The 16,145-nt window shown below is 42.4% G+C and overlaps 2 protein-coding genes across 3 annotated transcripts in view; one reads left to right on the plus strand and one right to left on the minus strand.

Annotated features, from left to right (window-relative positions):
* The first annotated feature begins 5,615 nt into the window (after positions 1–5,615).
* On the plus strand, positions 5,616–7,433 carry WDR5B (WD repeat domain 5B). 2 transcript variants are annotated; one of them, XM_036243934.1, is made up of 3 exons: positions 5,616–5,653; positions 5,988–6,047; positions 6,141–7,433. In XM_036243934.1, the coding sequence occupies exon 3, from the start codon at positions 6,201–6,203 to the stop codon at positions 7,188–7,190; it is 990 nt and encodes a 329-aa protein (XP_036099827.1). In that variant the 5' UTR covers positions 5,616–5,653; positions 5,988–6,047; positions 6,141–6,200; the 3' UTR covers positions 7,191–7,433. The 2 variants fall into 2 exon arrangements, with proteins under 2 accessions (XP_036099827.1, XP_036099826.1); XM_036243933.1 differs by having other exon boundaries at positions 5,617–5,653; positions 5,988–6,043.
* A 3,700-nt stretch (positions 7,434–11,133) lies between these two features.
* The window catches only part of FAM162A (family with sequence similarity 162 member A), a 39,951-nt gene continuing 34,939 nt past the window's right edge, over positions 11,134–16,145 (minus strand). The window contains exons 4-5 of the mRNA XM_036243868.1: positions 15,153–15,261; positions 11,134–11,384 (exon numbers count right to left, since the gene is read on the minus strand). Of these exons, the coding sequence (XP_036099761.1) occupies positions 11,295–11,384; positions 15,153–15,261 (199 nt within the window). The 3' untranslated portion in view covers positions 11,134–11,294. The remainder of the gene's footprint in view (positions 11,385–15,152; positions 15,262–16,145) is intronic.

The following is a 16,145-nucleotide window of genomic DNA, read 5'->3' on the forward strand; positions in this document are numbered from 1 at the left end:
TTTAACACAGCTGACTTCCTAAAGGAGTATCATCCCAGGGAGTATCAAAAAAATCACCTTGTAATGTATGTTGTTGAGTATGTTCTGCTTACCTCATCATTTTGACCACTCTATGTCCTTTTTCAAAGTGTTCTTACACTTTGATTTGGAATGGCTCTAATGATTCTTTGTACTTGAATGCGGTATGTCAGGCCATGGGTGAGTGAGTGCCTTACACCTAGTAGACCTTCAATAAATATTAAATGACTGAAGGAATATTCATCTATGTGAAATTAGTAAAGGGTATTTGGTTACAAAAATGTTAAGAGGAATTCCTTTATGCTGCTGTTTGAAATCAGGATTATCAACTCTCAGAGCTATTGTCTTAAAATGTGTTTTATATGACGTTACCTTTCAGGAGACATAATTTGACCTGAAGTTTACAAAAGCAAACATTGTCATGGCAGAGGTTTGCTTTATAAAAACAACCTATGCCTTCTGAGAGAAGTTAATGGGTGGGTGTATTTTACAGGACAGCAAATATAAAACCAACTCCATGTGTTTATATATACTAAAAATAGCTCGCCGATCTCTTCTGGCATTAGTCTAAGGTTAAAAACTTTGGGCCAATTACATCCAACTGGAGTGGAAGTTGGTGGTTGCTTAGATTATTAAAGAGGGTGTTTTAATGTTTACATATTGTATGTATTGCTGCATGAGAACATTATGCATGCCTCCAATTGAAGGGACAGATCAGCAAAATCAAAGACAGTTGTATTTCTTCATTCCATGATTGCTTCTCTACTATTTTTGAGAGATTCCACTGACCGGGTATTTTTTTGCGTAAAAACAAAATCTTTGAGCAAGATAGAGCCTTTGTTCCTGCAGACTACATTGTCATCTATAGTACAAAACTCTTGGGTTGCCCTGGCCGGTTTGGCTCAGCGGTTAGAGCATCGGCCCACGGACCAAAGAGTCCAGGGTTTGGTTCCAGCTAAGGGCATGTACCTTGGTTGCAGTTTGTCTCCGGCCACGGTTGGGGTCGTGTGGGTGGCGGCCAGTGGATGTGTGTCTCATATCGATGTTTCTCTCTCTCCCCCTTCTCTCCCTCCTGCCCTATCTGAAGATGAATGCAAAAATGTCCTCGGGTGAAGATTAAAAAAAAAACACTTGGGTTTACAAATTTATATTATAGCCAGCTTAGGTGATTGTTGCCCCTATTTCATTTGCCATTGTGAAGCAGTCTTGGTATAGGAAAAAAATCAACACGCAGTCATTTCTGTGATACTGAATGTTCTTGTGAAGAATAAAATTACTCTTTAAATTCCTTCTTCTATACCCACAACCTGAGGAAGCCAGTGGAGTTTAGCGGGTGGGTGTCCACAAGGTGGATCACTTCCTTAACTAAACCACTTGGGCCCAGCATTATTTAGAGTGGTGGGGAAAGAGAAAATAGAAACCCAGAAGACCACAGTGGTGGGGAGAGGACAGTGGTTTGAGAGAGATCTTGGCAGGCTGAGATAAAGAGTGTAGAACTTTCCAAGATTAAGTTGTGATTATGAGGAGAGACCTCTTGAGAAGTCAGCAGTGGTTGTACTGGTTTGTTGGGAGCAGTCCAGGTTTTTAGATAATTAACATCTGTTAATTATTTTAGTGCCTCCTTTCACTTTAAGAAAGTCTTAGTTTAGATAAGTTATATGGCCACCCCATATTTAAGCCCAAGTAGATTTTCATATGTTTAAATTGCAAGTGGTCTAAAACAGCTGGATATGTTTGTTTTAGAGAAAGAATGGAAGGGATGGAGGGGGGGAGAGAGAGCGATGTGAGAGACACACAACCAGTTGCCTCCTGCATGACCCTGACGGGGGCCAGGAATTGAACCTGCAACCCAGGGACATGCCCTTGACTGGAATCAAACCCTCAACCCTTCAGTCCGTCTGCAGGCTGATGCTCTCACTGAGCAAAAACGACTACGGTAAAGCCACTGGATATGTACACAGCTCTAAGCTTGATTTTTGAGGACTGGATTTGGTAATCAGAGTTACTACAAGGCAAGTTGGTCAAGACGGCCCTTACATAGAAAATCACTCCCAGGCCTTGTTTAAGTCTGACACACATAAAAAAATTTTTTTTTAGCCCTGGCTGGTTGGGTGCAGCAGTTAGAGTGTTGGCCTCGGACCAAAGAGTCAAGGGTTCATTCCCATCAAGGGCACGCACCTCGGTTGCAGTTTGTTCCCTGCCCTGGTGGGAGTCTTGTGGGGGCAGCCAATCAATGTGTCCCTCTCACGTTGAAGTTTCTCTCTCCCTCCCTTCCTCTCTCTCTCTCTGAAAAAATATAAATGGAAAAATATCCTCAGGTGAGGATTTTAAAAAAATTTATTTTTTATTAAAAACAAAAACAGCCCTGGCTGGTTGGCTCAGCGGTTAGAGCGTCGGCCCGTGGTCCAGAGAAACTCAGGTTCAGTTCCTGCTAAGGGCACATACCTTGGTTGCAGTTTGTCCCAGGCCCTGGTTGGGGTCGTGTGGGTGGCAGCCAGTTGATGTGTCTCTCTCACATCAATGTTTCTTTTCCTCTCGCTGTCTGCAGATGAATGCAAAAAGTGTCCTCTGGTGAGGATTTAAAAAAACAGAAAAGCATAGGCCTTGACCTGGTAACTCGGTTGGAGCAGCATTCCCATGTGCCAAAGTTGGGGGTTCGATCCCTCGTCAGGACACACAAAAGAATCAACCAATAAGCTGAGCTTTGTGAGGGGCTCATCCACCATGCCAGGGGAACCCTGCCGAACCGTCTACCTTGCCTGTCTGCTGCAGTTCCGCCCGAGGCTTCCCTCCACTCGGTCTGGTGGGCTACAGCATTTCTCCCTTGGGACAAGCAGGGACCTTTGGAGCGGAGGCCCAAGAATGGGGGCCTGCTCCGCCTGGAGAGGGAAGGGAGAAGGCTGTCAGGAGCCCTGATCTGGGAGTCGGGAGCTCTGGGTTCCGTTTATAGGAACTCCATCGAGCAAGCGAACGTCTGGACTCCTGCCCTCCCTCAAGAGGAGTCCCCAGGAGACCAACCAGTATCACTTGTGTTCCTAACAGCCTGTCTCAGGGAGAAGACCAGCCCGGATGGCACACTGTTAAATGACTTGAGGAAGGTGTGGAGAGTCAGAGGGCCTGGTCATCAGGGGGTCACCTTTGGAGAAACCGAAGCAGGCTAAACAAGGATTAGGAGAGGAAATCCTGCAGGAATAGTTGAGAGGACAACACGTGTGCACAAACACACAGCCCTTTCCCAGAACAGTGTTAACTCTAACGGTATTCATCTTTGAGAAAGTACCTTGTAACTAACATGAATTTGAAAGTTTTTTCTAAACCTGAACCTACTGGACAGACACCCCTTCATTGTGTTACAAGCAGCATGAGTTCTGGCCAGATTCCACCGCAAATGAAACATCAGACACTTAACATGCAGAAGAAACCTTCAACGTGTAGTGAATGTGGAAAATTCTTTACTCAGAGATTATCTCTTACTCAGCATCAGAAGATTCACACAGGAGAGAGGCGCTATGTGCAGTGAATGTGATACTTGTTTCCGTAAACATTCAAATCTTACTCAACATCTGAGGATTCACATGGGAGAAAACTTGTAAATGTAATGAATGTGAGAAAGCCTTTCAAACAAAAGCAGTCCTTGTCCAGCATCTGAGAATTCACACCAGAGAGAATCTCTAGAAATGTAATGAATGTGGCAAAGCCTTTTGTCATAGTCCATCCCTTATTAAATACCTGCGGATTCATACTGGAGAGAAACCTTATAAATGTAAGAAATGAAACTTTATGTGTAGTGAGTGTGAAAAATCTTTCCACAAGCAAGCACACCTTAGTGAACACTGTAGAATTCACACTGGAGAAAGACCTTATGAATGTGTTGAATGTGGGAAATCCTTTAGGCACAGTTTCATGCTGGAACATAAAATTTGGATATAACCAGTGGTGGTGGTGGTGGGGGGTCAACCAATAGCCCTAGCCGGTTTGGCTCAGAGATTAGACTCTCCACAGGGCGGACCAGCAGACCAATGAGTCTCGAGTTTAATTCTGGTCAAGGGCACGCATCTCGGTTGCGGTTCCTCCCCACCTTGCTTAGTCGGGTCTTGTGTGAGGCAACCAGTTGATGTGCACCCCCCCCCCCCAATTTATCTGATGATAAATGAAAAAATATCCTCAGGTGAGGATTAAAAAAAAAAAAGCATAAATAAACAGAGCAACAGAATGCTGTTTCTCTCCCCCCACCCCCAAGTCAATAAATTGAATGCCCTGGCCCATGTGGCTCAGTTGACTGAGTGTAGTCCCACGCACTGAATGGTATATATACCTGGGTTGCAGGTTTGATCCTGGGTCTGGATGCATGTGGGAGGCAGCTGCCTGATTGATGTTTCTCTCTCCCTCTCCCTGCCTTTCGCTCTAAAGTCAATGAAACATTTTTTAAAAACCTTAAAATCAATAAATTTATTTATTTATTTTTATTTTTTATTTTTTTATCCTCACCCGAGGACATTTTTCCATTTTTTGTACAGATAGAATGGGAGGGAGAGAGAGGAAGGGAGAGAGAGAAACAGCGATGTGAAGGGACACATCGAGTGGCTGCCACCCGCACGACCATCCAGGGCCGGGGACAAACTGCAACCGAGGTACATGCCCTTAGCGGGAACCGAACCCGGGTCTCTCCAGACCGCAGGCCGACGCTCTAACCGCTGAGCCAAACCGGCCAGGGCTAAAATCAATAAATTTAAAATAAATACCCATTTGTGGCAACAGTTCTATTTAGAATATTGCACTTTTCACAATTTCCTTTGTAAACTTAAATCATACGTGCTGAAACGTTTGCTCATTTTCCCCATCACTACCATGTCATGCTCTCTGAGCACTGACTTTAAAGGCCCCTAACACATATCTTTTATCCTTCCCTAAACGTTTAGGGAAAACTTTATTTATTTGTATTGATTGATTTTAGAGAAAGTGGAAGAAAGAGAAGGAGAAACATGGATTTGTTGTTCCGCTTATTTATGCATTCATTGGTTGATTCTTGCTATGGAGAGGGACCTGTAAGCATATTGATGATGCTCTAACCACCTTAACTACCCAGCCAGGGGCTTTTAGAGAAAACTTGAAAACCAGAAGCCCTTATGCTCCACTTTCCTACTTGCAGCCTTGCTGTATACGCGACCATGCTGTACACAAGTAGAAGGGAGCAGAACCAAAGCCACCGGGGAAACAGGAGCTTAATAGGTAGCCACCGGCGTCTAGGTGGCCAGACGACCTTAGCTACATTTCCTAAAAGCGCACCGTCTGGGCCGCTCACGTTTCAGCTGTGGGCTTAACCCAGCCAGGCACGGGGAAACGCAGTCCTTTCCTGTGGCACGGTTTACAGACACACAAGTATTCTCTGACACAGTCACTGCTCTCCACGACACCCACTCGGGTCTGGAACAATCCTGCTCACCTTCCCATTGGGCTAAACAGGAATTACATATTTGCGTGCGGAAGGCGGGGGCGAAGAAGACCGCAAGAAACCCGGCCTTTTTCTTGGCGCAAGCGCATGAAGACCTTTCTCATTGGTCACCTCGACTCGGAAGTAGCCTCCCTCTGCGCATGCGCCTGGGGTCGACCCGCAGGTTTAGAGGCTGACGCGGAGGTGAGCCCTGTTTTTGCCTGCAGAATGTAGCCGACAGACCCGGACCTCAAATAACGGTGTCTACGCACGTTTTTTCTGATCTTCTGAAATCTTCTGTTTAAAGCGGTGATGCACTCATGCTCAAGTACCTAGTCTGTCAGACTGGTGGGGGTGCTCGGTGTTCTCAGACGTGTCGGGGGTGGGGGGAGGGGCGGTGAGAAATAGTTTCTGTAGATTCCCCTCGCGCTGCGCCGCTTAGGACGGCCGCATACGTTTGCAAAATACCCACTATTAATACCGTACTTGCCGACAGAGCATGGGACCCTTTTAATATTTTTCAAGTATTTGTTTACAGAGGGAAGCGAGGAAAAACACGTGGTCCAAGCCATGCTGCTGAAGCAGTGAATCAGTGTATGTATGTTGTAATTTAAAGACGATCCAGAAATTGTGATGATGAAAGACCGTTTATTTTTTACTCTAATGTTTTAATCTTCGTTTTGCTGGGCAGAAAGTCAAAATACCAAGCTGCCTGGGCCTAGCCAAAGCAGTGACTTGGAGCTTCAGAGCCATGGCAACAAGGGAGTCAGACGCCAGAGCACAGTCGGCCCTCACCTCATCTGCCAGTCCGAGCAAACGAGTGTCTGAAAAACCAAACTATGCTCTTAGGTGTACTCTCGTGGGGCATACGGAAGCAATATCATCAGTTAAGTTTAGTCCTAATGGAGAATGGCTAGCAAGTTCTTCTGCTGATAAAGTAATTATAATTTGGGGAGCTCATGATGGAAAATACGAGAAAACACTTTATGGTCACCATCTGGAAATATCAGATGTTGACTGGTCATCAGATTCCAGTCGTCTTGTTTCTGCCTCAGATGATAAAACTCTAAAGCTTTGGGATGTGAGATCTGGAAAATGTTTGAAAACGCTGGAGGGGCACAGTAATTATGTGTTTTGCTGTAATTTCAATCCACCATCCAACCTCATAATTTCAGGATCTTTTGATGAGAGCGTGAAGATATGGGAGGTGAAAACAGGAAAGTGCCTCAAGACTTTGTCTGCTCATTCTGACCCAGTTTCTGCTGTTCATTTTAATTGTGGTGGGTCCTTGATCGTGTCAGGTAGCTACGATGGTGTCTGTAGAATCTGGGATGCTGCATCAGGTCAGTGTTTAAAAACACTTGTTGATGATGATAATCCTCCTGTCTCTTTTGTGAAATTTTCTCCAAATGGTAAATATATTCTCATTGCAACTTTGGATAATACTCTTAAACTATGGGATTACAGCAGAGGCAGATGCCTGAAGACATACACCGGTCATAAGAATGAGAAATACTGCATATTTGCCAATTTTTCTGTTACTGGTGGAAAGTGGATTGTGTCTGGGTCAGAGGATAACCTGGTTTACATTTGGGACCTCCAGACTAAAGAGATTGTACAGAAATTACAAGGTCATACAGATGTTGTAATCTCAGCAGCTTGTCATCCTACAGAGAACATCATTGCATCAGCAGCATTAGGAAATGACAAAACAATTAAACTGTGGATGAGTAGCTGCTAAACCCTTTAGAAGTCAAGTAGTAGAGCCAGGTTGGCAAAAACATATTTAAAAAGATGGTTTCTCTTAATTTTGGCATGGTTTTATATTTCCTTATATTGTTTAGAATTATATACGATTTTAAGACCTATAACCTAAATTTACAAAGCAAGACAGTTGGGCCCGGCTGGTGTGGCTCAGTGGTTGAGCATCAACCCATGCACCAGGAGGTCACTGGTTCAATTCCTGGTCAGGGCACATGCCCAGGTTGTGGGTCAAATCCCTGGTGGGGGGCATATAGAGGACAGCCAATTGATGTTCTTTCTCATCGATGTTTCCATCTCTCCTTCCCCCTTTCTCTCTAAAATCAATAAAGGGAAAAAAAACAAAAAAAAAAACAAACAAAAAAACCCAAGGACAGTTGGAAAAGCAAGTCTAGAACCCAGAGCTTCTGACTTTTAATCTTGAAATCTGTTATTAATCTCCTGTATCTGTCCCTGAACAGATTTCCATTCTATTCCTCTCAATGACTATTCTAGAGGATTGGTATATTTGAGAAATATTTAGAAGATTCACAAGACAGAATGATTGATTAAATGAGGGAAACAGGAGTTTGTAATAACTCCAAGGTTTTTGGTTTGGGAAATCAGATGAATAAGAACATAAGCCTGGGATTATGGTAGATTGGAGATGTATGTCAGATGCCACACACACACTTTTAAATACTATCCTATATGATGGTACATGAAGTAGTCCATGGAATCAAGTCTGTACATTGGAAAAATAAGTCATGGTTAGGTTTGTTCTGAGAGTCTAAAACATTATGTCATTTTACTAAAGGATCCCTAATACCTTGTCAGGTTGTGCCCTCTCATGATTTTCAGGAAAGCTAAATGTCTTGAGTGGTGAGGCCGCTTGCTCTCTCGTTATGTGTGTGACTCACACCTATTCATGCTTCAAACTTAGTTCAGAAATCACCGTCTCTGCCTACTTGACTCCAACCAGCTGACAGCTGAGTTAGGTTTTCTTGCTATTTCTGTGTTTCTGTTAGTAAAGTTCAAAATATATCACTTACCAATTGTATTGTAATGGTTTCATAGGCCAGTATATCATGTGCTCTGTGGAGCCAAAAATTATATTATTCATTCTCAGTTTTTGTATATAGAAGGGACTCAAGTAATGTTTGACACATGACAATGAATTATACCAGCAACACTTCATGCCTTGCCTGCTTTCTCTAAATTTTTGGAATCAATTCTCCATAGTGGTATTTTTGTTGATTCAAATTAAAAGTATCGCCCTGGCGGGTATGGCTCAGTGTTAAAAGGACCGCCCATGGACCAAAGAGTCCTGTGTTCAATTTCGGTCAAGGGCACGTTAGTTGCAGTTTGTCGCTGGCCCCGGTTGGGGTTGTGCGGGTGGCAGCCAATTGATGTGTCCCTCTCACATAGATGTTTCTCTCTCTCTTTCTCCCTCCAGCTCTATCTGAAGATTAAGGTAAAAATATCCTCAGGTGAGGATTAAAAAAAAAAAATTAAAAGTATCAGTATAATCTCACATGTTAACTTTACTCAAAGAAGGCTTATAGAAAATATAATGTGGAAAATGGTTTCTGCCCACCACCTATAGAGATGTGGTAAACATGAAAAAAAGTTTAGAAATTAGGCAAAAGAGTGAGCCCTGGCTGGTTTGGCTCAGTAGTTAGAGCTTCAGCCTGTGGACCAAGGAGTAGCGGGTTCGATTCCGTCAAGGGCACCTACCTTGGTTTTGGGTTTGATCCCTGGCCCGGGTTGGGTGCATGTGGGGGGAAATCAAGCTATGTATCTCTTTTGCATAGATGTTTCTCTCCCTCCTCCGCTCCCTTCCACTCTGTCTAGAAAAATCAAGGGAAAAATATCCTCAGGTGAGGATTAAAAAAAAAAAAATTAGGCAAAAGATAGCACATCAATAATTTAATTGAAAGTATCAAGAGCAAAACTTTTTTTTAGTATTCTACAGTATCTTATACTAGTGCTCATTAAATCTGATTTGCTTGATAAGTTCTGAGGAACCTAAGATATTAAGCGTTAATTAGGGTGTGACAGCTAAGAAGTTAGTATGTGAGAGTACCGGGAGAAGTGCCATTAGAGGAGCAGGTCTGAAATTCTGGCCAAGAAATTTGTATTTAGCTCACGAGGTAGTCACTGTAAGTTACTGAGTGGGAGACTGACACAAAATGAGAAGTAATGGTGTAAATTCTTGCTGCATATGTGCTTTGGTATAAGGAAACGTTTTTATTCCAATGAATTTCCAAGATACAACACTTTAAAATGCTACTTTAAGAACTCAAGAATGGTATTGTTCTATGAAGAAAGATTACTTATTTTTAAAAGAATTACATTAAAATTGACCCATATTTAAAACATTGGTTTAGGTAAGATGTAATATAAGTATTCAAAAATAATAAAAAACTAATCTGCTAAAATATATAAGAAATGATACTTTTTGATAATAAATTTATAAGTGATTAAAAATAAAAGAATTTGGTATCTAAAAAGACGCTATGGTCAAATTACTCTAAAATAAAGTATATAGATAGACATCATTAACATCAGATAGATTATGAAGCTATAGGTAGACTGTATTACATTTTATTGAGTATCTTATTAAACCTTATGTTCCCAAACAGCTGCATATGTTGCTATTTATTATAACCCTCTTAGGAGACCTCACAGGTTGAGATGGCTATGAGGACTTGTCATCCATTATATTGTGAGAGAATAAATGAAATACTTAAAACAGAAATTAGCCCTAGCTGGTTTGGCTCAGTGGTTAAGAGTGTTGGCCTGCGGACCAATGAGTCACGGGTTCGATTCTGGTCAAGGGCATGTACCTCTGTTGCAGTTCGTCCTGGCCCTTGTCAGGGTTGTGAGGGAGGGAGGCAGCCGTGGATATGTTTTTCCTGTATCGCTGTCTCCCCCCCCCCCCCATCTGAAGATAAATGGAAAAATATCCTTGGGTGAGGATTTAAAAAAAAGAAATCAGTATCCATTACCTAAATACGAGACAACTGGGCATCCCAGTCAAAGCAAGATACAGAAGTGCTGGTCCAGAGGGGCGACAATGGCGGGGATATGGGTGAGCACAAGATCGCTAATCGCTGCTAATCGCTGCGGGATGGTGTGGGCAGCCATTGCCGCAGCAGCTAATGTGGAGCGCAGCGCCATGGACCCTGAAGGTTTTGCCACAGACTCAATCAACCATGGATTGAAAATGTTTGGGGAAAAAAAAAATCTCAAAAAATTAAAAAAACAAAACAAAATTTGAATTTGCTACCCTCTGAGCACTATTCTATGCTGAATCCACATGAATAAAGTGATGTGCAGTTAAAAAAAAAAGCAAGACACATACCAGGTACAGATACTTGTTTTTCAACACTAGTAACAAAATTCTGATAGATTTTCACAATTGAGAAGTTTAGTGAAAGGCAGCAGAACAAGGACCAGTTGGGAATTCTAAGCCATGGAGCAGAAGAGGACTGCTGGCCCCAAGTGACTCCATGATGCTAGAATTTCAGAGTTCTCAGAAACTTGTGGCCGGATCCCTTTCATGACTTTGCTAGGACATTTTCAAGGACTGTGCTCCTAAAAGCCTCTGTTTGCCAGCATGCCTCAGAATGGCAGTGTGTGGTCTCTCGGCTCTCCAGGGCTTTGAGGAGGTTAGTTCTCAAAGATGCACTTGGGCAGTGTACTCAGCTGGCCTTCCTTATCTCTCCAGAAATGAATACAAAGAGAGAGAAATGCAGTGGGGTGGGGGAAAGCCATTTTGGCTTCTGGGAGAAGTCACTTTGGTAATAGGAATTAATTAATTAATAGTACCTGACTCTAAAGAGTTAATATTAAAGTTGAAATAAGCCGTCTCATTTTTCCAAACAATCTGCGAAGCTGTGTTTAACCTGGACCAAAGCCATTAAATTAGACAAAATCAGTTAAGAAAATTTATTTGTACCTCTAGGGCAGAAATGGAGAAATGGTATGTTTGTACAAAACATACTTTTATGAAATGGATCGTCATACCACAGTCTGTTTAATACAGGCTTGTTGCTGACATTCCTGGATTTTCAAATTCTAGCCAACATGGATACCTCTGTTACTCTGTTTTGGCTTTCATTGCTTCCTCTCTCAGACGAGCTTTCTTTTCTAAGTTCAAGCTTGTTAAGGACTCATGTCTTCTGGCAGCCTAAAATGAAACAAATTTGAACAAGTAGTTATTTATGCATGTTTGGGAATGATATCATTACCGTGCACTAATGTCGCAGGTTAGTAAGGGCACTATGAGAACAGAACCGTCTGCTGCATGCACACCAGGCACAGCAGGCCCCTCCGCGTGACTTCTGCTTCTAGTGCTACACAGCCCAGCAGTCCATCATTCAAGCACTTCTATTCCTTTCTGGTCTCATTCTTTAAATCTTCTAGCCTCGCCCTGGCCAGTTTGGCTCAGCGGTTAGAACGTCGGCCTGCAGTCCAGAGAGACCCAGGTTCGGTTCCTGCTAAGGGCATGTACCTCGGTTGCAGTTTGCCCCCGGCCCTGGTTGGGTCATGTGGGTGGCAGCCACTTGATGTGTCCCTTTCACGTCGATGTTTCTCTTTCTCTTCCTCTCTCTCCCTCCCACTCTATCCGAATAAAAAAATGAAAAAATGTCCTCGGGTGAGGATAAAAAAATAAAAAATAAAATCTAGCCTCTTTTATAATTTATTCTTATCTTTCCCTTTTCCTCCTTTTAGTATTAAATACCTTCTCATTTCCATTTTTTGTCCTTTTACTTTGCCTTGTTGCTACCATTTTTCCTTCTTCAACTCGTTTGTATACGTTCACACCCTTCTAGCTCCTTACTCCTTTTTTACCAAAAATATTCAGCTTTGGGGATCCCAGACTTTACCAGACACGACTGTCAATGACTTCCAGCAGCATCTATCCTACTACTCCATCCTTTGGGAGCAAACAACAGTGGGGGAGAGGCAACCATCCTCTCCCCTTGCTCCCCTCCCTGTGACTTGTTACACTATATGTGAAGCTGACATTAACAGACCAGTTTCAAAAATTTATTCACTTATTTTTAAAACTGTTTTTATTGCCTTGGCCAGTTTTGCTCAGTGGTTAGAGCATCAGCCTGCAGACCAATGAATTGTGGGTTCAGTTCCAGTCAAGGGCACATACCTTGGTTGTGATTCGTCCCTGGACATGGTTGGGGTTGTGCGGGGGACAGCCACTCAATGTTTCCCTTTCACATCAATATTTCTCTCTCCCAATCTGAATAAAAGTGGAAAAATGTCCTCGGGGGAGGATAAGGAAAATACATGTTTTTACTGATTTTTTTTTTAGAGCGAGAGGAAGGGACAGAGAGAGAAACAGATGTGAGAGATACATGGATCAGTTGCCTCCTGTACACCCCTACTGGGGAGCAAGCCTGCAACCCAGGCATGTGCCCTGACCAGGAATCAAACTGGGACCTCTCAGTCCATGGGACAATGCTCAGTCCACTGAGCCACACCAGCCAGGCTCAAAATTTTATTTTTTAATTCTCACCTGAGGATATGTTTTTATTGATTTTAGAGAGAGAGGAAGGGAGAGACAGAACAAGAGAGAGAAACATTAATCGGTTTGCCTTCTGTACATACCCTGACCAGAGATTGAACCCAAAACCTAAGTACGTGCCCTGACAGAGAATCAAACTTGCAACCTTTCTGGTGTATGGGACGATGCTCCAACCAACTGAACCACTCAGCCAGGGCTCAAATTTTCTATACCAAATAAGTGACACTAGCACTCTATAAGGTAGTCTTTGAAACAATTTTTATCTTTTAAAAAGAGACAATTTTTCTTCTTTTAAAAATCCTCACTCAAGGATATTTTTCCATTTATTTTCAGGGTGTGAGGGAGAGATAAAGAGAAACATCAGTGTGAGAGACACATTGATTGGTCGCCTCCCACATGACCCCGACCAGAGCCAGGGACTAAATTGCAACCGAGGTATGTGCCCTTGACTGGAATCGAACCCAAGACTCTGGTTTGTGGGCCGACACTACTGCTGAGCCAAACTAGCCAGGGCAAGGTACTCTTTTCTTAAATCTGTGTAATCTTGTGTAAAGAATTCTAGAAACCCTTATGTCCTAGTCACATGTTTCTGCATATTTCAATTGAGAACTAAGTATGAGAGGTCAAAGAGGGAGACAAGAAAAACTTAAGTAGGGCAGGAGTTGTCAAGAGAACTTCACCCAGGTCTGCACACTGCCCTCCATGCTCCCATAAGGTCAGCCTAAATGGTCAGTATTTTCCATTCCAAGACTAAAGAGAGCTGGAAGTTCATTTCCTTTTACTCTAGACTCTTGGGATAAGGAAGTCAGTTACCACTGGGTTTATAGAAAAACCTTTTTAATGTCTGATAATCGATATAAGACATCTCTTTCCACATGGAAACTGATGCACAGAATTAGACACAGTATTAGAACAAGGGTTTGACCAATGATGCTGCATATAAAAGTAATTATATCTTAATCACAAGATAGAATAGTATGAAGTTTGGTAACTTGCAAACTTGGCTCTCAATTTTTTTTTTAATTAATTTTTTTTCCTTTATTGCTTATAAAGAGAGAGGAAGGGAGAGAGATAGAAACATCGATGAGAGAGAACACTGACTGGCCACTTCTTGCATGCCCGCACTGGAGACTGGGCCCACAACCTGGGCATGTGCCCTGACTGGGAATCAAACTGGTGACATCTTGGTGCATGGGTCAACGCTCAAGCACTGAGCCACACTGGCCAGGCGGCTCTCAATTTTTATCTTGCCATTTATTAGCTATGTGACTTTGGGAAAATTATTTAATATCTTTTAAACTTTGTGCTCTTCTTTTATAAAACACAGATAATAGGAGAACTTACCTCTGAGGTTCTTAAGGTTATTATGGTAATTAAATGAGTTTAACAGTTCCTGCTATATAATAAGCACTCAGTAGTAAGTGGGAGCAATTTTACTATCACCTCAATTATGTCTAGGTTTAAAGTGGAGAGATGCATGACCATGGACAAATTACTAAAGCTTTCCAAGCTATGTTTCCTCAGCTAGAAATGAGGTCCTAAAAATAGTACCTATCTTGCAGTGTTGTGACTTCAAAGTACTTGGAAGACTATAAATATTCAATTAGTGATAGCTATTAATAATTATGTTAAAGATTTCTGGGCTTGAATTCCTATGTACCACTTAGGAGCTTAGGTCTTTAGCTATATGGCCCAACTGGGCTGACATGAAGTAAAGAACAATGACAAGACTGCTCACCAGGTATATGCCCTTGACTGGAGTCGAACCCAAGACTCCGGGATTAGGATAAATAAGTCCATGTACTGAGAATGCTTTATAGACATGCAGAACTATCATTAAATTGGCCAGTTCACATTTCTTGTTTCACATTATTTTTGACATCCGTGGATAACTAAATACTTTCACTTTACACAAAACTAACTCCGGAAGTTTTTTTTTTATCCTCACCTGAGGATATTTTTCCATTTTTTGTACAGATAGAGTGAGAGGGAGAGAGAGGAAGGAGAGAGAGAGAGAAACATCGACGTGAAGGGACACATCGAGCGGCTGCCACCTGCACGACCAACCAGGGCCGGGGACAAACTGCAACCGAAGTACGTGCCCTTAGCGGGAACCGAACCCGGGTCTCTCCGGACCGCAGGCCGACGCTCTAACCACTGAGCCAAACTGGCCAGGGCGTAACTCCGGACATTTTTACAAAAAACCTTCCCCTTGCCAATGTTAGGATTTGCTGTTTATGCCCAGGCATGATATCCTAGGTTTGGACCTACTATATCTTATTTTGTTTCTTATAATTTCTTGTGCAGAAAATAGCTTCTTTTTCTCAGCAAATAAATATGAGGGTCAATCCCTGATTTCCCCTAGGTCTTTTGTGGAAGACAAACAGAGATAGAGAGGAAGTCCACTCTCACCTTCTTGCCCTCAATAACCATCAAGATGCATCCTGCCACTGTCAGGGCAATCATTACATAGCTGATCTTCACCCGGATCTTGTTCTTTGCAGCATCAAGCATTTCAAACCTAATAATACAATGAGATCATGAGAGAAAATTAACTTTCTGAAGTTGCCAGCAAGATATAAAGCTCTGTGTACCACAAATCAGAAGTGGAGTGGTGCCTATTAAATATAAAAAAAGGAGGTAAGGCCTGGAAATCTTGTAGGACTTTGGGGAAGATGGGGCATTTTCACAACTCACTTTATATATAAAATACAGTAGCTAGCACAAATTTAAAGTAGAAAAAGAGGAGAAGAAAGTGAAAAGATAGAAAGTGAAGCCAGGAACAAAGCCCACTTTCCTCCCCCAACCCCCAAAGGCAAGGCATGTTAATCTACGCTTGCTATGGTGGGCTCTGATTTTGGCTCTGAAGTTTCACATGAGTAGCCAATGCTAACAGTGGAACCAGTAGCTGTTTCTCCTTGAGGTTCTCAAGAGGATATTATGTGATACAATGATTATCTGAACAACCTCCTGACAACAGATACATACTACAATGAGCATAAGTTTTAACACAAAGCACAATTCAGAAGAAAACAAACACAGGAGAGAGTTAGGGAATTTTCTTTTAATACCCAGCATTCTGTTCTCTGCCTTGAACCAGGAATAGATTTAAAAATATCTGGATCAGCAGAAAGACCCTTTAAGCAATACTCCCTTAATGCTTATCTTTAACTAGTGTGTTAAAATTGAGTGACCGTGAACTTGAGCTCTTTTGCAAGTGCCTCTTCTAGCCTGTCCACTGAATATAGACCAATGTACCTTAACAGCAAGTTGAGGGTTGGATTATCATTTTTGTATCAAAGCTGAGAGGCCAAACAAGAAAGTCTGAAGCAAAGGCCCTTCCACCTTGATGATTCTGCAGCAGGGCAGTGGATCCAAGTTCTATTCTCTGGGTGTCTGGTAGAG

Source organism: Molossus molossus, unplaced genomic scaffold (assembly GCF_014108415.1).
Source record: "Molossus molossus isolate mMolMol1 unplaced genomic scaffold, mMolMol1.p scaffold_m16_p_5, whole genome shotgun sequence".
Taxonomy (NCBI): Eukaryota; Metazoa; Chordata; class Mammalia; order Chiroptera; family Molossidae; genus Molossus; species Molossus molossus.

Excerpts from the sequence above, each read along its gene's own strand:
- WDR5B (XM_036243934.1), top strand. The coding sequence starts at position 6,201 with ATGGCAACAAGGGAGTCAGACGCCAGAGCACAGTCGGCCCTCACCTCA.